The sequence below is a fragment of the Lagopus leucura genome, unplaced genomic scaffold (genome assembly GCF_019238085.1).
Source record: "Lagopus leucura isolate 7727_CA_CO unplaced genomic scaffold, USGS_WTPT01 Super-Scaffold_100159, whole genome shotgun sequence".
Taxonomy (NCBI): domain Eukaryota; kingdom Metazoa; phylum Chordata; class Aves; order Galliformes; family Phasianidae; genus Lagopus; species Lagopus leucura.
In genome coordinates this window covers 30083095-30107428 of record NW_024962335.1, presented here as the reverse complement: position 1 = coordinate 30107428, position 24334 = coordinate 30083095, and the positions used below count along the sequence as shown (strand labels likewise).

The window sequence follows — 24334 nt, the reverse complement described above, 5'->3', positions numbered from 1 at the left end:
TATATATATATATATATATATATATATATATATATATATATATATATTTCCACCCGGCATTCTTCCATTTCCAAACGTAGCTACAAGCCGTAAGATTAAAAACTTGCTTAAAAAGCAGCCAGAAAAATGTCCAAGTGCCAACACTCTTGAAAGTTGTAACTTTTCTTGTATTTGCATCCTGTGATATGTCCCACTGAACAAACCTGGCAATGGAAGTTACAGCAGATAAATACTCCCCAGAGGAGCTTACAGCTCCAGCCTAAATGCAGTGGCTGAGCTGAGCCTCTTTGCCACATCAGGTTATGAAATGGGGGCAAGGCTTCAGCCAGTGGGGCACACACATCCTGCCTCTGGGGCACACGATACTGCTTTCGTTTCCTACTTTTAAAGCTCAGGGTTGCAAGACAAAAAACCCTGTATTAGGATAAAAAGTAAGTAGAGGTACTAATACCAGTACAGGGGAATATAGAGTATGAACATGGGGTTTGGATAGGTAAGGAAGAATCACGGAATGGCTTAGGTTGGAAGGAACCATAAGGATCGTATGATTCCAATCCCTCTGCGGTGGGCAGGGCTGCCATCCAGCAGCTCAGGGCCCTATCCAACCTGTCCTTGAACTCCTCCAGGGACTGGGCACCCACAGCTTCTCTGGGCAGCCTGTATCACTGCCTCACACCACCCTCTGAATAAAGAATTTCCTCCTCGTTTTCTTTTGCTCTGTCACTACACTCCCTGATGAATATAGTCCCGTCCCAGCTTTCCCATAGGCTCACTTGAGGTACTGAAAGGTCACAGTGAGGTCTTCCTGGAGCTTTCTCTTCTCAAGGCTAAATAACCACAGCTTTCTCCAGCTACACTTTTGTTTGAGACATCTACACTTGATTTTTTTTCTTTGTGGTGCTAAAGAGCTTGCTGTGTCCTACTGGGGAATTTACAATGAATTCCTGATTAGAAAGCAAAAGCAAATAAACAAAAATCCAACTAAAAAGCAAAACAAAAGAAAAACAAAGCCAAATAATGAATAACATGACACCTGCTGGGATCTGACCACCAAAAGAAAACATCATGCATTCTCAGTTTTTACTTCGGCTTTTCAAGAAGTATTTTCTTTGAGATGTAATTTTACAGATTAAGGTCTACAGGACATGCATTGGTAAAGGAAAAGACTAGAAGAAAAAAACACCATCTTGATCACTGTTCCAAGCAGTTGTAAATAAAACATTTTCAAAACGATGTTACATGACCTTATTTCTTAACTACTACTCTATACTCACATAGCAACTCCATAAATGCCTTGGGCTGCAGTTCGATTATGGGGGCCATAGAATTGGAAAATATGACCAAATACAACTCTGGAAATTTTCTACACCATGTAACTTTGAAATCTAGGGGACTTATGCAACACAAACCTGTTCTTTCTCCAGCATATCTGCTTTTCTTAGTATCTTCATTGCATAAATATGACCTGTATCCTTCTTCTGAACAAGACGTACCTTTAATGAGAAAAACAACCCAATCAGTCTCACCTAGCCCCATACAAAATATAGAAGGCTCTAAACTCGGGGGGGGGGGGGGGGGGGGGGGGCACAGAAAGGTTCTTCTCTTAGATATTGAAAAACATATGGATAAAGGAGTATTTCCACATCGTGTACAAAGCCAACACAAATGATGAACAGACAGTTGAAGCAATCGTTGTTAACAGGCACACAGGAGTCCAGGTAGCTGTGAGATTGTGTATGCTACAATTCAGGAACAGGAACAACCATCACGTAATGCAGGGCAGGATTTTTATGGAGTGGAGCTGTACTGCAGCAAATCCTCCATTTCAGGTGGGCTGCACGAGCACCATCAGCTGGGGCTAACATGAAGCTGTGAGAAACTAAGACCCTTTCCACAGGCCTTGATAAATCCATGCTCATAGTTCACTACTGGTCTCACTACGCATGCACAATTATTCCAATAGCTGTTCTCCTGAAACAAAACTTTTTATTCTACAGTTAAAATCTTTCCTTTTAATTTTCAATCCAATTTTAATATCTCGTTCAAGGGAGAGAGTCACAAACCTCCCCAAATGCTCCTCTTCCTATGACTTTCAAAGATTCAAAGTCATCCAAGCCGAGTCTTGTTCTCTTCAGTCGCAGAAACTCTGTTTCTTTGCGAGCATGCTGTGACCTGCGCAGTTTTTTCTGAGAAAATACATGCATGAGAATTCAAATCATCTTACAGAAAGTCAAGATAGATAGTCACTCTTCCTGTGAAGCACTGTCTCTCATTATGGGTACAGGGAAAGTGTGAAAGGGAAAAACTTCCTGAATTTCTTCAAAGTGTGACGCACAAACACAGCCATTCATAGAGAGGCCTCAGGCCTACATCTCGTTTTATTTCTGGTTGTTATTTGGATATAGAGAAGCAGGGATAAAAATCAATGAAAAAAAATCATACTGGTTTAAAGTCCATCAATTCAAACGCCAAAGTCACCAGCTAAGGCAAGGACTCTGTTTTTGAGCAGCATAAAACAGTACAAGGTAAAACCTGCACCTCAGCAGACACAGCAATGACAGGCAACAAGGAACCTAGGCAGGCAGCAGAAATCCAACTTATGCTATCCTATAACAAAAACCATTTATTTTACTGCAGAAAAATACTTGCATTTGAAAGAATGATCTATCTCAGTCCTGCCATATTTTTTGTCCCATAAAAACAAAGGGATTCACCTTGAGAAAAGATGAATGCCAGCCTATGCTCCCAAAGATGCCAAGATCTCAGAGGCTGTTAACGTGACTCAAAAAGCAGGCATGACAGATTTTGTATAATGACAGTGTCACTAGAAACCACAAGATGGCATCAGACATCCACATTAGCCTTCCTCTCTTTCCAGAAGTTACATCAACCCCACAAACTTGAGAAATGACCAGAAATGACTAAGATGCTGTCACTATTTATTCCACTATCTATTCCGGATGCAGTACAGGCAGAAATGAAATGGTCAGCCTCAGAAAAGTACGCAGACGTGCCCATATTCAAGCATAACAAGGAAGCACCTGTTTTATTGTTTAAATCAAGGGAAAAAAAAAACAGTTCCGCATTTTGCTTTCTACCCAGTTCTTCCACTGCATCTCATCCTTTCCTTATCTGTACATCAAATTACACATCTCACAGTTTTAAACTTTGTAAAAAATGTTATAATGTTATAACCTTGCTGTGGTCATATATTTCATAGTGATTAAAGCAGCATGAAGAGCACCTTAGCTATTCAAAGCCTCGTATTCAAGCATATGCACAGCTTTCTTTGTTATTCACAAAAGCAGCACTCACAATATAAACTTAATGTGACGCCAGCTAATGTTTTCATAAACTCAAACACCAACTTTCAGAAATACGAACAAAAAGCAAAGCAATCTCTTCAAAGGTTACTCAAGTAGTATTACCTCCTCATCTGCTAGGCCTTCTTCATCCATAGCTACTTCTAGCTTCTTCTGCCTGCAGAGAGGAAAAACAAGACATTTATTTATTTTTAATATAAAAAACAACCAAACACCCCATACCATAGCACTACAGACTACTTAGTTGAGATACCAAAGCATCTGCTTCAAACAGAAGTATGAAAACTTATTGCCAACTCCACACATTTACTCACTTCTAAATATGTTGAAAACGTATAAGCAAATTTAAGCCCATACTTATGTGCTCGCAGAATTCCCCTCCTCCCAGCACCCTGCCTGGATTAGGGCTCACTCTTCCTGGGCTCCACAAATGGTGCATGGCCATGCTGGGTGGTACCAAGTGTACAGCAAAGCCTGGGGCAACCCACAGGTGGGGGTGACAGCACACGTGGCAAGGGAGCCAGCATGTCTCCTGGAGCTCTCTTTGCTCATCCCAAGATGCCTCTGTATAGCCTTCAAGATGCGGTTTCATGAAGTTGGTCGCCCACTGGTAGCACATGCGAGTTTCAACACTGGGTGCCACGCTGCTCCTGCCTTATCTACGTTAAGTGCAGCAGGATCCCCTAAATTAAAGGCCCTCTGCAGACAGTCTATCTGTCTAACTAGAGGCAACCCAATTGCATGGGATAATGACTAAATGTGATGAAGTGGGAAACCCTGCTGCTTAACTGAAAGCCCCTCAATTAAAAACATATTAGCAAGAGAATGATAATTTCACATGGTGACGACAATTTGAAACACAACATTCATTATAATCAAGTGTTTAGTGCTTTGACACTTAATTCAAGCAGCACTTCACCACAGTGGAGGCTGAACTGTGCAGCAATAAGAGGAGCTAAAGCAGGGATGACTAACGTGCTCCCTTCCACAGAGCACCAGTCAGTGCCACACAGGAGAAATGTAGAAGTAGGTGTTACGTTACCCCTAAAACTCTTTCTTCCCATCCATTTCTTCCTTTTCTACTTCCCACATGTTCCTTTCTGCAGACTTCACGAGTCTTGGCAGGGGCTCAGTGCCGCAGAGCATGAACAGACACCACAAGCCACTGCCTTACACAGAAACAAGTACCTATGCATCAGCAGCTCTGCAGCATCTGCCTCCGTAGGGTTTATTCCCTGTGGCACACATGAAGGAATCAAAGGTTGCCAAAACCACAGGCACAATTGGAAACCCCACATGAGCTGCAAAGTGAGACCACGTGCCTACTGGTTTCTACAAAGTAGTAATAATTAGAGGTGGTGGTAAATCATATGAGAATTTGAAGAGTGGAGGTCTTCAGTCATTTGGGGACTCCTTGGTGCAGTGGCAGGAGATGTTCACAGGTGACCATTTCCTCACTACCAACCATGAAAAACTCCTGAGACCTGCTCTGTTCACAGAGCTGAAGGTGCCCCACCACCAACATCCAGCCGAGAAGTGCCGGGGAGCAGTGAAAGCAGAGTGGGTACCTGGTTTCCCTCTCCTCGTGCTGGATAATCAGGTTGCTATAGAAGTTCTCCAGTGTGAGCTTGGCCACCGTCACTCTCTCGCGGGTGTGGTTGCTCATGGGAAAGGATGTTGTGGTCCCTGCAGTCATCGCCATGGTAACACACACTGAAACAAGAGCACGGCAATCATTACGCACTTGGAAAAACATACACATGCACACCTCTTTTCCACCATCCATCTCCAAATTCTTAGATGCTATAGATTTCAAGGAAAAGCACTTTTCTTTATATGTAAGAAAACACATTAAAAAAAAAAAAAAAAAAAAAAAAAGCATTGTAAAAGTATTTTCAGCTAGCAAGACTCACTACCCACTCTCTAAAACAAATAACTTATTGGCAAAACAAAGGGTGAATCATAGCAAAGAGCTATGCAGGCTCTGGGCAGCTCATCCAGCCACAAATTAGGAAGATGTTTGTCCAGTAGGCTCAAGCACAGCCCAGGGGACGAAAAGGCCATGAGATAAAATGAAAAAGTAAATGAAGAAAACCCCTAACCCTATCCAGAGGGGAGGTGAAGAATATAAAATAACCAATTTATATCTTAGAATATCTTAGCAGCTCACAAAACTGCATCGTCAGAGTCACATGAACACACTTCTTGAACACCTCCAGGGACAGCGACTCCACCAGCTCCATGGGCAGCCTGTTCCAATGCATCAGCACTCTTTCAGAGAAGAAATTCTACCAAATATCCAGCCTGAACCTCCCCTGACAAAACTGAAGACCATTACCTTTCATCTTACTGTTTTTACTTAGGAGAAGAGGCCAAACCCCACCTTATCACAACCTCCTTTCAGGGAGTTGTAAAGAGCAACAAGGTCTCCCCTGAGCCTCCTCTTCTGCAGACTAAAGAGTCCACGTTCCCTCTGCCATTCCTTATAAGACTTGTGCTCCAGATCCCTCACCAGCTTCACTGCCATTCCTTGGGCATGGTGCAAGGACTCATACTATTTTAAATGGAAAACTTATGTTTCTTGTTCTGTTTTTGAAGTAACAGCCAGCCATGGAGAACAGAACCCTTTCCCCACCAGCAGTGCATTATGTAGCCAGCATTTCAGCTTAACTCCTGTGCTGTGCTGACAACCCAACAGGAGGTTCCTGCAGGTCCCATGCTTTACAGAATTCCCCATGTACGGGCTCTGCAACTCTGGGTGAACTCTTGGAAGAGCAGACTTGAAACACAGCTGCAAATACATAACCTCTGGAGATAAAGCTCTTCTTGGTTAAGGCACCTGGCTCCTAAACCTTTAAGAAGTGGTAAGAGAGAGGAAAAAAGAAAATGTAAAGCTCTTGAAGACAGCAGCCTTTCCATCTGAAATCTGAGGAGCTAAATTGTGCCAGAACAACCCTTGTAATATTGGACAAAGCATCCTAGGGTAGTCGTAAGCCCCTTGCAGGTGACCTAGGTTAAAAACAATGCAGTTTGTCCTAGGAGGATCGGTGCCTCACCTGGCTTTGGGCTGATGCACACAAGGAGAGTTGCTGTCCCACTGCAAGGGCAGTCACAATTACCTCAGCCCAGTGTTGGTTTGATCAAGATAAGGTGGCTTTTTCTGTTTGTTTGTTTTTTTTTTAATGGAAAACTGCACAGAAGTAAATGCTCTTCCTTTTAGTTGTTTATGTAACCTTTCTATTTTACCAGAGGATATTGAGGAAGATAAATCCTAAATTAGGTTTATGATCTTCAGGAAGAGCTTAATACCTTTTAAGGTGAAAGAATTCAAATTTTAGTTTCATACGAGAAATATATTTGCATCTTTCCATCACACAGGAACAGTTTAATTCTGCCGTGCTTTTCTGATTTGTTTTGGATTTGACAGCTACTGTGAAGCCAGCATTTAAACTTGTGGATTTTTAATTGAATTTGGTGTGACAATAAGATGCTTGTTGTCAGACATGCAGCTGTTGTGTCACACATAAAGGCTTTTTATAACATAAGATGGACATTATTTTAGCCGGGTATTTGAGTGTGAGAGACTTCAGAGTTTGGAGAATGAAAATGTATCTCTACGTAAACACACAAAGAGGTTTTAAGAGCATTACAACTGTTTATGGCGACACAGATCTTTCTTTTTTTAATCATTCTTTTGTCCCCTGCAGTTTTCTACTAAAGAAAGATGAGAGCTGTCAGCTATCAGTAATCTTTACTAGAAATTCAGGGGTTATATTTTCCACATGAGCACAAACCCCATACTGGACACTATTTCAAAAGTTAGAGAACTGGGCAGTAGCCTTCTCTCCCTCTTCCTTGATAGGTGGGGAAAGATAAATAGAAAGCAGGTATTTGAGAGCAGAACCAGCAGTCGGTAGATAACATCCAATCCAATCAAACACAACAACTGCTGAACACACGCTGGCATCTGTGTGTGCTCAAAAAGCAATCTGATAAAGCAAAATCTCACCTCCTGATTGCTTTAGAGCGCCTGGGTTAGCGTAGCATCAACCCAAGCTTGGAACAGATTAACCTTCCTTAAGGTAAAGCAGGACCTGTCACCAGCAGGCAACAGGCTATTTACCACTTGCGTGGCTTCTATTCCTAGCAGGATAAAATAACACTGCAATTTCGTTTCCTGTTAATTTGTTTTCCCCACGCTCCTATACTCACAAATGCAGACGTTACCAAATAGCAAACCTAAGTCACTTGATTTTATTAAGCCTGTAAAAAGGAGATAACAATTCTGGCACTAGCACACCATGCTATATATAGCGGGGCTGAACTCGACTGTGGTCGTAGAGCAGGAAAACGTAGAAGACAGCCCAACCAGTAACTTAACTCAGAGAAAGCTATTTAACAGATCAGGACCTCATATTGAGCTCAGTATCACATCACACTACATGCCCACCAGAGCAGAAGGGCTGCATGAGAAAGAACCCAGTAGACTTTTGCTCACGTTGCAGTTGGTGCCTGTACCCAAGTGGCCACCAGTTTGCTCCAGCACTGTGGGGAAAAAAAGCTTTGTAAAAGCAGAAAGCGCTTGAGCTCTCCAGGTTCCCCAAACTAAACGGAAAGGAGTGCAGAGGTGGTGGGAGACCCAAGGTACTCTGCAAAATACAATGTCAGCTCAGCAGAGAAAATCTGTTCATCCTTTTTCCTCCTACCTCTCTACTTCCACTAACAAACCCCAAAACAAAGTAATCGAAATCCCTAAATATGGGCTTTATAAAACAGAGGATACCTGAGGGGATAGAAGCAGAAAGCAGCAGCTTCAAAATGGAACCTTTTACTGACCTCATCAGATTAACGGGAACACTTTGAAAAGGTGCCATCCATAGTTCTTGGAAATACCCTCAAAAAAAATGACTAATTCACCCAAGTTCATGCTATCTGCATAATGGCAGCATTCTCCTCCTGCTGCATTACCAGCATCGCAGTAGACTCCCTGCACCATGAGAAGGTCACATTAACCACCCTGCATTTGGCTGAAGCTCTTCTGGCTGGAGACTTCTCTTTCCAAAGGGCCTGTTACTTTGGAAAAAAATGACACACCACAAGCTCTGGATGAAAGAATGTCAAAAAAAAACACCCTATAATGGGTGGGAGACAGTGCGTAGACCCTGGGACAAGGCTCCTGAGCTGCCAAAAGCAGAGGAACCGTTCAAACTCATAGCCCCCAGATGGGATAGCTTCCATCTATCGTGGCAGCTCTATGTCAAAGCCTTAATGGATTCTTCTAGCAGTGCCTCCACTGTTGAAAATTCCATGCCCAGCTCTTGCTGCGCGACTGGTGGCTCAAAACTCACGATCCTACCAGGATACTTCTTGGCAGTTCCCACAGCCCATCATTAGTGGTTTCATATTAGACTTGTAGATTAAGGTTCTGGTTAATTAAAGCAAAACAATGGAAGCAACTAATTCCACTTAAAAACCCAGAAAAGAAAAAATGGAAGAAACTGAGCACCTGGAGAGCTAGTCTCCCCAAAATGAAACACTTGGCCCTTCACTGGGGTCACCTTCTAATCAGGAAGGACAAGAATACAAAGTCCAAGTTTCTTGCACATAGCCTCTAGCTTTCTCAGCTCCAGGGAAGGCATAAAGGTATCACCTGCCAGGAAGGAAGCACATGCATTATCACCCTTGGTAATTTCAGAGGCTATTTTTACTTATCCAGACGTGTTACAAGATGTCAAGAAATGCACTTTATTACCTTATGCCATACTTCCCATCCTGCAAAAATGTAGCAGAAGGACAGGGATGTGGAGTAGACAGCAAAACCTTATCACTTTTACATCACCAAATATTGGAACTGTAGTGATTGTGAACAGGCAAACGTCTCAATGAGAAAGGCCTCCCTCCCTCCAACAATACAAAAATCCACCATTTCAGGTCCATCTGACACTTTTCTGACCTTCCACATACACATTTTTAGCAAAGAATATGTGACAGCATGCTACAAGCAGAGAAAACTACAGCCAAATGCTTCATGAAACCATGCAAGTCCTAGAGAAAGCTTACTCTGGGCTCATTACTAAATGCATATTTACGTTAAGGAGCAAAAGCCAACAATTCTTTCGGAGACAAAAGCACGCTTTCCTCCACATGACAGAACTGTGGTGCCTTCCTCATGCTTCTGGATCTCTGACATCAATTTTAAACATTAAGCTACATACACGTAAGCAGACAGTGAACATCAATCCTTCCTCTGAAAATGGCTATGTCACTCCATGGTAAGGCCAATAGTTGTTTTCATTTATATACTCGAGCATACATACCTAAACCCTAGCAACTATGGAGGCAGTTCCCTACTGCAGTAAAAGGAGTGAAACTGCAAAGTTTATGAAAGTTTCCATTTACAATGTAGTTTTGGCTCTTTAGTGGAAGCCTCTGGTAAGGAAAATGCTGAAATATATTTCTGCTTTTCAAAAGACCTAATTTTCTTAGCAAAATACATTTCATCATTCAACTTCCTCTTGAAACAAAGCAGACAAATGGCATTTTCAAGAATCAGAAACTTAAAGAGAAAGGAGAGATCCACTTTTGGTGTCAGACCTGTTCCAAAGTAAATGCATACAGCACAATACATTGGTTACCTTTAGAAATTCCAGAGATCAACACTGCATGTAGCACAGTAGCTCTTCTGGGTGAGAAGGCAGAGTACACTTATTAATGCTGCGTGGCTCCGGACAGATAACACAGCAAGGCAACCAGTAAAACCGGGCACAAAAAGCAGTGGTGACCAGGATTGCATCTAAAGAATAAAGTGCCATATGGGAAAGGACATAGATACAGCAAGGCTGGATGTCTTAGCACCAGCCCTGCTGCCTCCAAATTGTTTGGATTCCCTTAAAAAGAGAGACAGGATATATATATATATATATATATATATATATATATATATATATATATACACACATGCATATAAGAAAAACAAGCCACCACACACAAATAACTGCATGATTCACACCAAAAAGCAGCGGGCAGGGACAGATAAATAGAATAAGCAACCAAAGGCTCATCAGGATGGAGTGGTGTGACAGCAGCAAGAGGAAGAGCAGCAGCTGGAGCAGAGCTGCCTAGGCTCTGTGGGCAGCTTGAAACACACAGCTGGGCACATGGAGAGCTGATATGTGAATGTGCAGGAGAGGCGGAGGTGCTGTGGAACAGCTGGCAGCTCCAGAGATGAAACAGAAGAACATGGTCATAGTAGGCTACCAGCCTCAAAGGCAAATGACTTTCTGTGCTGCCATTTCTACTAGCACAAATTTGGCACTTGCATTGTGCATGCTTTCACCATCCAGTTGTTTAGACTGAGTCACTTTCCAAAGAGGTTCCCTGCCTTCTTTTTCTGTAACCCATTTCAAATTCACTTTCAAGGCTTTTGACAAACCTCCAGGAGCACACAAAACACTACAGAATACTGCATTGTCAGGATAGCAAGAAAAACCTGATCATTCTCACCTATATTAGTTATGGGCCAGTATTTTTCAACTCTCTTAATACTTACTTTATTACTAAACACAGATTCTCATGTATAAAATAGAGCCTTGTCCAAAGACTCTTATTCACTTATTTTTTATTGGCAGAAATGAACTTTAATTTGGTATGTTTTAATGTCGTGTTCTCATTCTCATGTACACCCAGACGATGCTAGCTCCACTACTGCCATTGCTGAAGCTCACAGTTATCAGACCAGAATGTTTGTCACACACTGCTCTGTGATATGTCTCAGAAAGAAAAATAAATACTGCATTTCTAAATAATTCACGTTTTCAGTAGTATCACCATTTACTAATTCCTATTTTATCTAATATACTACCTGAAGGAAGAAACATTCCCTGCCAAACACAACAAAACAGATCCTTCACACACAGATTTTTCTTCTTCTGTGTTATTGCCCAAACCAGATCTTTCTGATATCTGCTTTTGGTGCAGTCTCCTTATGAGAAATTCAAAGCTGCAACAAGCCGTCACTAACATGCTAGTGTCTCATTTATCACACTTACATACTTCGTTGCCTTTCATTTGTTATTCATTCCCCAATGTATGTTCTCATCAGTTTTGCTCCTTTAAAGTTAGAGAATGAACTACAGTTGTTCTATTTAAAGCAGCACCAAGAAACAGAGTAAAATTAGCCCTGTCGGCACAGGCTCTGCTATTTAAAAGCAAGAGATGTTGGAATGTTTTAGCCATTTTAAGTCATTCTTGCTTTCCCCTGGAAGGCCCACACAAGCCACCCGTTATGGACAGAGCTAAAAGCAGGAGCCTGGACTGACTCCAGCTCCCACACCGAAAGGAGAAAAGGCTGCCCAGGCCTGACCTCACGGCCGTGAGAAAGCTGTGAGGAGATGTTCACACTGATGCACACAACATGGGGCTGTCCTGCAGCAGGCACTGCCCTTTGGGAACGATGGTACTGGGAAAGACCAGGGGAAGGTCTGGGATGACCCCAAAGTGTAAAGGAGGGGTTCTGGGGAGGCAAAACGCCCTTCAAATCAGCATCAGCAAAAGCCACAGTTGTATGTATACTCTAAGCTGGCACGAGCTGATGCTGGTTCTGAAAGAAGCTGTCCTGCCTCCCATCCAGTCATCTGCTTGTTTCACTGCCACTCAATGCCTTGTGCCAGCACGAGAAGCTGTGCAACCCAGATAGAGCAACTACAATGGGCAAAAACCTCTTCCTTTAAGGTGTTCTAGGGAGGCCAGTCTGCTTGTATTGGTCACAAAGAGAATAAAGGGAGCAAGAGTTCAGCAACTGGGCCTCGTCTCTTCTATTTGGCTCACAGAAATTAATTGTAAATCGTCACAACACACCCACAGTAATAATAAGGAAATATTTCCTAATAAGGAATAAAAACTGAATATTGGAGTTGTTCTGCACTCCAGGATTTCCTGCCATTCAAGGAGGGCAGCAGCAGGCTCCCAAAGCACCAGGCCGAGATTCAGCCCCGCTCTGCTTCCAGCAAGTGGAAATGCCTTTCCCTCACAGGAAGCAATACAGGGCGGGTAACACTGTGCATGGATGTGCATAGATAGGTCCATGTGTGACACCTGTAGAGGACTGTCTACATAAGCACCGAATAAACATAAATGCACACTTAAAACAGCTACTTCTAACTTTTGCTTTCACTAACAGTAGGAGAACAGCTATTAAAGATCACTAATAACAAATCACTTCCATTTCAGCTGCACGTTACTCAACTTTTAAGGACACATTTACTTTATCAATTGCTCTGTCCTGCTGTCCTGCAGTTAGCAGCACAATTTGGAGACATCCTGTGCTTAAAACATTCACTTAGCATTGAACAACTTGCAGGGGCATACAATAAAAACAAAAAAACAAAAAAACAAGAGCTGAGCTGATTCAAATAACTCATTTTATTTTATTTGCAGAAAGATTTTTTCAGACAACCCCATCACTTGGGTTTCAATACCGATTAAAATTATTATGTGGGTGGCCGTAAGATAGACAAACACAAAGATCCCATTAATCTCATGTAGAGAGAGGGGGGGAAATAAAGAAGCTGTTTGTCAGCTCAGTCAAGAAGGCTGATGGGCAGTGTTGGTGCCGAGAACAGAGAGAATAGACAGGAGCTCATAAACAAGATGGAGAATGACTTTTTATGACAAGATGGGAAAGGTTATAAACTAAAAGAGGAGAAATTCAAATTAGTCATTAGGAGGAAGTCTTATACTCAGAGGGCAGTGAGGCCCTGGCACAGGCTGCCCAAAGAAGCCGTGGATGCCCCATCTGTGGCTCAAGGTCAGGTTGGATGGGGCTCAGGGCCCCAAGCACAGCACGGAACCAGAACTGACTTGACTGGGTTTTAACAGCCCCTTCCAACCCAAGCCATTCTGAGACTTCACCTACATGCTGTGATGTCTTCCAGGCAGTGCTCTGAATAGAGGCCAGTTTCATCAGCACTTGGAGGGCTCAAAGCATAACATGTGATGGGCAAACTCAACTGGCAGCCCCACACAGCCCAGAGGTCTACTTAAAGTGATGTATTTCACTTTACTGGCAAAAAGAGAAAAGAATAGCTTGCTGAAAAGCTAACAATGCTTTAACAATGCTGTGCAGTGAAATGACATTTCAAAGTCTGCTTTAGCTTACTTCCATCTTTCTTTTCTTTTGACCTTCCCTAAGTTTCACGGCCATACAAATCATTGTCCTCTTAAAGGAGCTTCCTGGTTTTAGATGCTTCTATCTCCTGAAGTAAATGCATTCATATGCACCTAAGCATTTTCTCAGCTTTTAGTTGGCACTTCTATCCAGATGGATTCAAGAAAACACTGTTTTAAGATCTGCTAAATCAACTCGCACATAGAAGCCCAAGTGCAAGATTTTGCTGCAATGTTTTGGATCATTAAATAACTGTGGTCAGAGCCAGATCAACATTTCAGAGGTCACTGAACAAAAACTTTGTTTCCTCCTTTGTTAGTTCTGTTTCTTTTTCCAAACAAAATTATACTTGGGCGTAACAAAAGACATGTCCCACTTCAAAGTTCAGATAGCTGTCTGAAAGTATGATCTAATCACAGACAAGATTTCCAAGTCTGGCTCTTTCATAGAAAAGAACAGGAGGAGTTTCTAACGAGACAACTGCATAAAGTTTTCTTGAAATTGTAATACATTTTTAGCTTTGATACAAGAAAACCAACTCTTTAATTTCAGGGAAAAGACTTTCCATTTTCTAAGGAGCCTTGGGAGAGAGAAACAGGGACTTCACCTTTGAGAACTTGGAGGGATTTTTATACTGACAAGATATAGGTAAGATAAAGGGCACTGAGTTTATTTTCTTTTTTGTTTGGTGTACGTTCAAAACTCTGACTTTCACAGGGCTCTTTTTGAATCACATCAATCAAATTAAATATAGTAATTAGACATGATCAGCCTAAGCCAGCAAAGAAGCTGGCTGCTAAATGAGATGCAGAACATCAATGACTGGTGATGGCCTGCACAATGCCTGCAGCCAGGGTTAATGAGCACAGCAGATCCCTCTGGCCTTCAAAGCCACAAAAGCAGGTAACGAATCTTGTTAGTACATGCCATGCTGGAGAGCAGATGTTTGCCCATTTGAATCCCTCTACAACAGTTAATTTCTCTAACTGTGGTTTTTGGAGAAGGAGAAAGCTGTCAGCACATAAAGCAGATGGTCATGATGAGGCCCAGGATACAGAAAAAGATGTGAATAGTCTTCCTGTATCCAACTCATTAAGCAACCTAGACTGCTACCTGAAAGGCCTCTCTATTTGCTACTCCATTGGTGTCCACTCATCACACGCGGCTCTGAACAGGTACAGACTCAACAGTTCAGACTTCCCAACTGCCTCCTTACCTCCATCCTCCTTGCCCCCTTCCTGCAGCCCATTGCTTAATGCCACAGCTGCTCATCTCCTCTAGGGCTGAGGTGTATCCAGGAGTGCTTTGTTACAGATGTGTACATACACATAACCCCTCCTATCGCCTACATACACATATACGCCCTTCCAAGAAGATAAGGGATAGGAATAAAGAAAAAATAAAAATGAAAAGAGGATTTGTAGCTAGGTGAAAGACTACGAGGCTTGTGATAAGCATTAGATTCTGTGGAAGGTCATTCTCCTGTCATGGACTGGAAAAGCTCATTCAAAGTGGGTGGTATTTTCCATTAATTTCATCTCAGAGATTTGATTTGATTACCCTGTTTCTTAGTTAAAGGACGAGAGAAGTAAAAACAGGCTGTGAGGAAAAGCTCAGGCCATATCCAGCTGCAAGAAAAAGTGAAAAGGAGAAGGGTTAAAGATATATGCTTATTTGCCTAAGATTATAAAAGACACAGAGGCTTTGGCATATGATAAAGTTAAACATGCTACAATAGGCAAATAGAGAGATTTAAAAACTTAAAAGCTTAGAGAACACGATTTTCTCTTGAAAAACAATGTTTTCAAGATTAAATTGATTATGACAAGAATAAGAGAGCAAAACAACAAACTTTCTAGGAGCAAGCCCTTCCTATCAATAACACCTTCAGAAAGGTCTTGCAACATGTGCTGAGGGCTAAGCATGCTCTCAACAGCTGAGAAAAGGAGCAAGACTTACCAGGAACACTTCATGCAACATAGCTTGCTTAAGATGCAAAGGTGCAGGCTTTACAGGAAGGCAGAAAAAAAACCAACACCTGAGTTCCGGCAGAACAGCTCTCAGTGTTGCTTTTCAACATTCAAGTCTCTACTGCCCTACAAGGCAAATAATTATGAAGTCATTATGACTTCATCCTACAAGCAGAAGTGAGGACAAGTGGACTTACCTGCAGGAAGTCTAAATGGAAATACCAGTTCAGTACTAACATTGTAAAGATGGAGATCAATGGAGAGACAAATACAGACATCTTTCAGGCAGTTGATGTAAATTGCTTGACAAGTTGGATACAACCAGCTATTTCCCATAAATAGTAACCAAGACAGAAAACCCAAATAAGCTGTAGGAAGAATGAGATCATTTCTACTTTTGAAATATTTAACGTGAGTATTTCTTAGTGGAACGAGTTCTGGGCACAAGGCACTTGAACAGAAAGGACAGAAATCACTGCCAAGCTCTGTTTCCAGAAGTGTCAATGCAGATATCTGAATTGCTTCTTGGAGAGAAAAGAAAGAGGGCCCTGCTTTGTCTCTCCCTCCACTTTTTTATTGATGCTTCTCCTCCTGGCCATGCACTCCTACTATTTTCCTGACACTGCAGCAGTCTGCAGTGACGCAGCCAAAAGGTGAGTCAGACAAATGCAGCTGTCTGACAAAGCTAAGGTACCAGTCATCTCCACGTTCTGGAAAAAGGAGACCACTCCTTCCTAAAACCGGGGAGCTGCAAGTCCCAGTTCCAAATACACAACTGAAAAGTTTAGTAAAAGGGGAGTGACGGAGCACACGGATCAAGGAGGAATGACTCTGCTTCTTTGGCAGGCACCAAGATTTGGAACCCATTCAAGCAAGACTTGGGTACACTTGCTTTGATGGGAAGGCAGGATTATTCTTTTTCCCCAGTGGCCAGGCACATCAGATGAGCTGTGAGTTCTATGTCATACTCTGACAACTGGTAAACAAGTATTAAGTCTCACCAATGAGACACAATCTTCTTGTGGTAGCTTTTGCTGGCTTCATTTGGAAGAGTGCTAATGGAGGGGACAGCTCTGCATTGAAAAACTCACGTCCCCTTTAATTCAAGCTGCATCAGTACACAACACGATCATTTGAGCATGATGAAAATGGTTATGGTGAGGCATATCATGATGAACAACTGAACACCTATCCCCTAAGTGATGTCTCAGAGGCTGTACTCTTAACAAATAACCCTACCTATATTCACAAAGATCAGGAAAGATTTGCAGTATGTCTGCTTTAGCTTGCACCAAAAGCCATACCAGGTCTCCTCATGGATGCCACTTGGTTCTGGTGGCGTGTCAAACGCCAGTGTGGACAGGCAAGTTCAAATAGCAGTATTAACATGGATCACAGGTCTATGCCATGCAGTAGACAGAAACATCCGTTGTGTTTTAATCTGAATGATTTTCTGACCACCCAAAGAATGCTAAGAGCAAAGCCCAATGCCTGATTCACAGTAAAACAAGGGAATACCCACCTTGAGATCCTCTCTAATTTCTCACTCATCCTGCTGTACTCAGCAGCTCTACAACCAGAGTTACCAGCTGTGGCATTACTAACACAGCCCCAGCAGTGACTTGAGCTGGTCAAATCTTTCCACAAAATAAAAACACCTTAAAATCGTGGCAGTTAGCAGTGATGCAAGTGTTTAAATATTTTGAGAGTTCTGCTTCCATTTGTAGATGATATACATATGGAGGAAGAATGGTTGTATGGTTACTATAGCACAGGAAGCTGCATTAAATAACAGATAATCTAGATTCTGTTTTGTTTCTCAAAAGTAAAAACAAATCCTGCAGAAAAACAAAAGGAAAAAGTCTACTTAGAGTGTATCTCAGTTTTCCTACAAGAGAGCAGATATACTACTCAGATACCTTGCAGATCACATCAGGAGGCTTAATGAGTTCATACACACAAAGAACCAGGGCTCTTGGGAGGAAAGAAGCTGAAGGAATATTGAAAACCTATTTATTGAAGGATTCATTTCAGCTGGCCTCAAACCTTTAATGCCCCTTCCTTGTCATTACACTTCTCCGAGCTGCTCACCTCATCAGACAGAAGAGTTAACTTCTGCAGCTGACTGTAGAAGGGGCAGTGATCTGTGTATCATGGTTGGGAGGGTGTATGGCAAGTAAGCAAGGCAGATGTTTTTCTGTGCTCCAAGGACAGGGCTCAAGTCTCATTCTGATTTCAGAAAATACATGGGAAAAGGAAATTGAGAGAGGACAATACTAATATACCATAAGTTGCCAAGATTCATGATTGCATTTCCAAGCTGGGCTACACTCACCCTTGGCTTAATGTTATAGTTGTGAATCCAACTGAAAGCGTTCATTTGAATGAGTCCCCAGTCCATGTTTACACATTCTGCTGTTCACATGCAAATAACATTAATCAACTGTCTTTTAAAGACAGACAAATGCACAATATTTGGGAAGTTCTACCAGTTTCCTGGTAAAGCACCAGGAAAACATAATATAAGGGATGTAGTTTGTCACACTGGTTTCATACAGGGGAAGGCAGAGGGCCTCTTGACTTCATGAATAACCAGAAAGTAGATGGTCTGCTATAATCTCTTCACTTCATCTGAAAATATAAAAGGCATTAAAAAAAAGTGTAGTAATGTGGCATTGGTACAAAACCAAAATAATTTAAATCTGTGATTCCTCAGATGATTAATTAATGCTTCAATTGAGTCTTAATACATATTTTACCTGCCGCTATGTACAAAAATATAAAAATCAAATAAAGTTCCTTACTTTAGAAGCACCCCGGCACTCCGAAAAGGTCTGTGCAAAACCCAGCACTTTCTATTCCACAGATCATTCCTCAGCTGATACTGAGCTTACCTAGGGCATATATAAATAATAAAAATTTCATTACTGTCCCCAGGTCTAAGATGATAATACTGGGATGGAAATAGGATCTGGAGGCTAGTCTGGTTTTTTTGATTGTTTTTTCTTAATCTCCTTGAGTAAAATCTTATGAAATAAATCAATAATAAAATAAACTATAGAAATTTCAGCAAATCCTGATAGCACAAGGCAACTGCAGGGCTGGCAGTCTCCAGAAGGGAAGGGGCCCTTCCATGCTTGCCCAAAGCTGCAAAGGCCTCTCAGGATTGCTACCAAGCCTCGAGCTGCCTTCCTTTCCCTCAAGAAATTTCTCCTTCTAATAATACCAGAATGCATCTTCCAATGAATAAGAACTGCAAGGTTTATTCTGTTCCCAATGCGACATAGTTGCCTCCCAGCTTTCAAGCAAATTATGTTTCACTCCTTTATATCATTTTCTATCAAACTCCTGAGGTACTTTGCAAAACTAAGAAATAAAAGCACATCATCTTGTAAAGCAAGTCATCAAAAGCATCGCCACTGATTATGAAGGAAAATAATTGAAACCAAGCTCAATCCTGGGAGGACTTTGAGATGTAACAGCAAGGACAAACTTATCCAGAGAATCCTGCCTTGTAACAGTACCTACAGCAGACTGGGGAACAGATTCCTTCCTACTCCAACCACTTATAGTAGTATTAATAATAATGTTAATGTATCCAAGATAAGCTTTAGGCTTACAAAGCACTCCGCACCATGTAGCTTACAAAATATCAGGGCAATATCAATCTGATTTTAAAAATGAAGAGACAAAAATCAGAGTAGCCAAAAAAAACCAACACCTTATAGCTAAGTTCAGTATATCCTCAACACTCATCTCAATCATTCTCTTGTCTGATGTATGCACAAGTATTACTGCCTACAATTCCTTCTGCTTTTCACATCTACACACAGTCTCATCAATTTTGCAGGATCATTAAGGTTGGAAAGATCACTAAGATCTTCTACAAATACCACAAATCTTTCAGTGCTCTGAGCAAAGAAGCAAACATCACAACAAGATAATCTTTAGACCTAAAGAACAGAACAAAAAGAAAAAAAAACCACGACCAAGTCCACTGCACCACAGCAGAATCTCAAGTACAAAGTGCAGCTTATATAACCTAAAGGATGAGCTGAGAAATGAAATCATTGCATCAGTCCTGACTCTTGTCTTCCGTTTAGTGTTACAGTCAGATCAGGTCAGCACTGGGGAAAGGCGAGAGGTTTCTCTGGCAAGCCTTCACACAGGTATGTGCTTGTAAAATACTATTTGTGCACTTAAGAAAAATGTTTCATGGAACTGTTTTTAAACAAACACTAAATGGCATAATGAACTATTGGAAAAACTGGAACTACACAAGGAAATTGGAGAAAAAAAAACCAAAACAACAAGAATAAAGCGCAGATGACATGAGCTCTGGGCTCTTCAGAGGCCTGCCTGTTTATGCTTGTGCTTACACTGCTCCCCGGCACTTCTGCAGCTGTGATTGAGGAAGCATATTCTCATGCTCCTCTGGAAAAAATATATACATGCACACACTCCAACTACATTGCTGGCAAAAATAGAAGTCCGTGAATTCACAAGTTTTTGCATGTACCTGCATTTTACCAAGGTGAGGGCAGTGGATTTTACTATTGAAATTTCATCTGCCGTAGGAAACCACTCAGAAGTCACACTGACACAGCAGTCAGGAGCAGCTACAGGCAACCAGGCCTGCACAACTGCAGGGTCACAGGGGACTTGCTTGCTGCCATCTTCTCCTGAAACACAAGCCAGCCTTTCTTCTGTTGCAGTGGCAGGGTGCTAAGAAGTCACCCTTGTGAGGTAGAAGCAAACATCTCCTAAGGCCCTTTCTGAAAGGGCTTCCTCACTCCCCATTGACTACAGAAGAAGGTTCTGATGACTAACTGCCTTGCATATGCAGCTTCTAAACATTCAAATAAGGACAGATGAATCCTGTCTGGCAGCTGATACAATTCCAGCCCTCAGCACGATGAGCATACCTGGAATTCATCTTCAGATTTAGCAGTTTGCTTCTCCTGATCTTCTCAAAAACCCGTAACTGTTGGCCAAGTCAATAGCATGCTTCTTAAACACTTCTTGAAACTGAACAGCAGTCCTATGGCATTGATTTCACTTCCAGTTAAATATGTTTTAAGCACCAAATAAAGTCAACAAATTTGCTGGCATCCCTGCCCAGCAGAGAACTGGGAAACTGTCTTTAACATTGGTACATCCAGATCCCAAAAACCTTCAGAGAATTGGAATTTGACTGAGGTTTGAGCATCTTGTCATTTCTACATCCTTTAACTGTGGGCATCTTACAGACAGTAGAGACATCTTCCACAAAGGAAGAAAGAAAGAAAGATTTGAAGCTCTCTATATAGCATTTGCTAAAAATACCTCTTTGGAGACATCCTTTGCCAAGGAAGTGCCAAAAGAACAAAGGCTGAATTTTAATGTTGAAATATTTGTAATGTGCATTTGTTATGTTTGTTGTGAAATGTGGCTGGCAGTTGGAGATGGCGTCTTTCAGCTCAATAGCCTGGTCCAAGCACTAACTGGAAGCAGCTCTTTGGTGGCTTATGTGAAATGAGTCAATGGATCTCCATCCAGCCCTCAATAAATTAGGAACCACAAAAGCATCTGCAATACTCACTTCCTTTGTTGATACCATTTGAAAGGCCAAGGACTGAATAAGGTGGGAAAAAATGAACTATCCTTCCTCAAAATAGCATGTTTCTTCAAAACATGGGTTGTTTTTACCAAGCATTTTTTGTGGATGTATCCCAGTGCCTTTTATAGAAGTATATTGCTTAGTTGAGATTATGTAAAAAGATACATAGGTCGCTCTAAAAGTAATGCTTCCTACTTATTTTCCCAGAAACAACAACAGATACAAAGAGGACTACAACACTATCTGATAGACCAGATTCTCAGGGACAAAACACTATTTTTCATCATAGTTATCATCATTAGCTGATTTACATGAATGAGCTGATTGAAGTGTCCTAATTTTATGGTGTGACAGCTGTGCATGGCCATATAGAACATGGCTTGTTTTTCACATCACTGCATCACTGCTGAAATGCAGCACACACCAGCTCACTAGGCGCACATCCACTGTTTGGTCCCCATAAGTGTTCAGAAAGCATGAGCAAGTGTCAGTGGGTGCCATTTTTTTCCTGCATGGAGGAGTTTAATGGCACACTTTTGTTTCCTATGCTCGTCCACGTCAGACGCCATTTTGTCAGACTGCCCCTCTGCTGTCAACTGTCACACAGCAACAAAATGTAGTGAGATAATGGCAGGAAGGTTCAGCCTCTACTGCCATACCACCAACAGCCACCTCTGCTATCACAGGTCAACATCATAAAATAGGAGGCATTATTTTCAGAGCAGCCCTCATACATGTCATCCCACACTTTCTCAGTAGGAAAAAACAAGACCTGCTGACTTTCAACATGCCACAGCTAAGCAAAAGGAAGGCCAGTCAACAGGATCATTCTCTTCTCACATGCTATCTGCACGTCTGCTTTCCAGAGCCAGTAACAGCTTAACAGTACAGTATTTTTCCTTAAGGAAGTTTAGCATACAAATATAGACTCTCTTTGAGCAAACCGCTCCATTCCAAGGATATGTATCATCATGAATTTTGGCCTAGTCTCTTGCCAAAAAAGAGGCACGAAGCAAGTACCTGAAACTTGGAACACTAAGAAAAAAATAACAGCATCTTAAATTTCTAAAAAGAGTCATTTTGAGAGGATACAAAATAGTATAGGATCAAATGCTCAGATCAAACTTAATTTCACATAATAAAACCCCCTCAAAACCATCAAAAATTTCAGCACATTAACCTTCCTGGAATTCAGAGCAGCTGTTTTGAGAAGAAAAAAAAAAAAAAAGAGAGAAACCAAAAAACCAACACCTACTCAGTGGTATTAACTAACCTGAACTCTGTTACATTTAAATGACACAATTGAACATAAACACAGTTAGTATTAGGGAGGGAACTGGTGCTGCTTCACAAATTTAGGAATGCCAGCTGAACGAAAAGAATGCATTTCATTCAGAAAAGATGAAAGCCTTCTGAATTTTGGTGCTTCACAAACAGCTGCTGAACCAACTGAACGATGCCTGTGAAGCATGCAGGGTCAAACGTGGCCAGAACCTCAAAGAGCACAGGCTCTTTCAGTGTTGAAAAAAGAACTTACAAAGAGACCTTGGTACATTCCTGTATTCTTTCTCTGCCTGGCACTTCAAAGAACTCCCCCAATACCTAGAACAGAGACTGGATTATCCTTTGTCAGTCTTCTCTCTTGAAATAGAGAATTGTGCCATATTTTCCCATATCCAATATGGGAAATGATTTTTGCCTGACATCAATAAGAGAGGGCTGCCACTGCTTAGAAGCAGCATTAAGATATCATAGAAAGCCAAGAATTGAAAAGAAATTTGTGTTTAATGATGCATTTGTCACTAGCAAACATTGATTTAGACACCACTAATCTGGAAAGCCATTAGAATGCATTTAGTGCAGTCCTCGTGAGAAGCAGAGATAGCCAATTTTTACTTCTGTTAGAATTCCTGTACCCTTTGTCAAGCACAACCTATGTTCCTGATCTAGGCAAAGAAAAGAAATAAAAAAAATAAAAAAAAACATAAGCAGGTGCAGCACTTGACACAACACCAGCAATATACCCCATTTTGCTCGCTGGATGTCCATATATGACAGGAGTCTACTCGTGTAAGTGACATCATCTTGTAAATCCAATGCTTTGTTGACTAGATGATCACCACCCTTGAATAGAAGGAAGCTGCACCCTAAGCACATATTCAGATGTTCCAGACAGAAGTCTGGCATTCCAGTTAAGACAAACGTGGGATTTACTCTGCACTGGTCTTTACTGTGGTTTATTTGCAATATCTGGAGAAGATTTACTTGAGAATTCAAAGGGGGATGGGTGGACCTTAACGTCTTTGCAGCAAAATGCAGCCTTGCCTTGGCAGCCAAGAGAGGGAGAGGAAGCACTTAGATTCCAAAAGGACAGAAGCAAATCTCATCAAGCAATTACAATCTTCAGCTGCACACAGCGCACATTCATTGCTGCTCTCATATGGCCTTAGGTAAGTTTCCATTCTTGGTACATACGGAGTCACTGATCATTCAAGATGACACAACTGCTTTAAATTTTGGCAAAAGGACCAAGACAAGACATTTGGTTGAGTTTCTCAGACTGAGAAAATTACAGTCAAACGGAAATACAAAAGACACTGTCAAGTAAGACTACCCTCAAAAATGCGCTTCTACATTAAAAATAAATACAGAGAACACTAACAGGTTTCAGTCATTTTTAAAAAGAGAAAATAGTCGAATGGAAACTGTTGTATGAGTTCTTCTCTTGCAGCCTTGACTCCTGCACACAGGCTCAGCCCACACCTGGGGGGGGGGGGTCAAAATCTGAGACTGAGATAGGATGGTAAAACATTAAACTATCTTTCTCCATTTTGGTCTGATAAAGAGGGTGGGAGGAGGTTAGCTAAAAGTACTTTATCAGAATAAAACCATTTCCATTCCAATCACCTTATGATTACTTTTTTTTTTTTTTTTACTTTATTCTTTCAATGCTTTCAAATACAAACATCTACAATATGCATTAAAATGAATGTGCACCTACTTAGTTTTTATTTTTTTCTTAGAACTGTTTTGATTGCAAATATTTTACAAAGCAGTCTCTTATTCTTCTTATTTAAACAGATAACGTGCAAGTATATTTCTTCACTATATCCTTACCATGTCCAGAGTCTTGCATCTTACCAGAGAGTGAAAGTCAAGGCAGCAGTTACTTTGCCAGGCTCCAAGGAACCACTATGAAAAGGTATTCGGCAAAGCAGCCTCACTGCTGGCAGAATGAGCTGCCAGCAGCAGTTGAAGTCAGTGATGTAGGTCACGA

At 41.5% G+C, this 24334-nt stretch overlaps 1 protein-coding gene across 2 annotated transcripts in view; it reads right to left on the bottom strand.

Annotated features, from left to right (window-relative positions):
- STK38L (serine/threonine kinase 38 like) overlaps positions 1-24334 on the bottom strand; it is a 45996-nt gene that overhangs the window by 13824 nt on the left and 7838 nt on the right. For both annotated transcript variants that reach the window (XM_042890181.1, XM_042890182.1), the window contains exons 2-5: positions 4892-5036; positions 3429-3480; positions 2064-2186; positions 1410-1493 (exon numbers count right to left, since the gene is read on the bottom strand). In XM_042890181.1, coding sequence (XP_042746115.1) covers positions 1410-1493; positions 2064-2186; positions 3429-3480; positions 4892-5025 — 393 coding nt within the window. In that variant the 5' untranslated portion in view covers positions 5026-5036. The remainder of the gene's footprint in view (positions 1-1409; positions 1494-2063; positions 2187-3428; positions 3481-4891; positions 5037-24334) is intronic.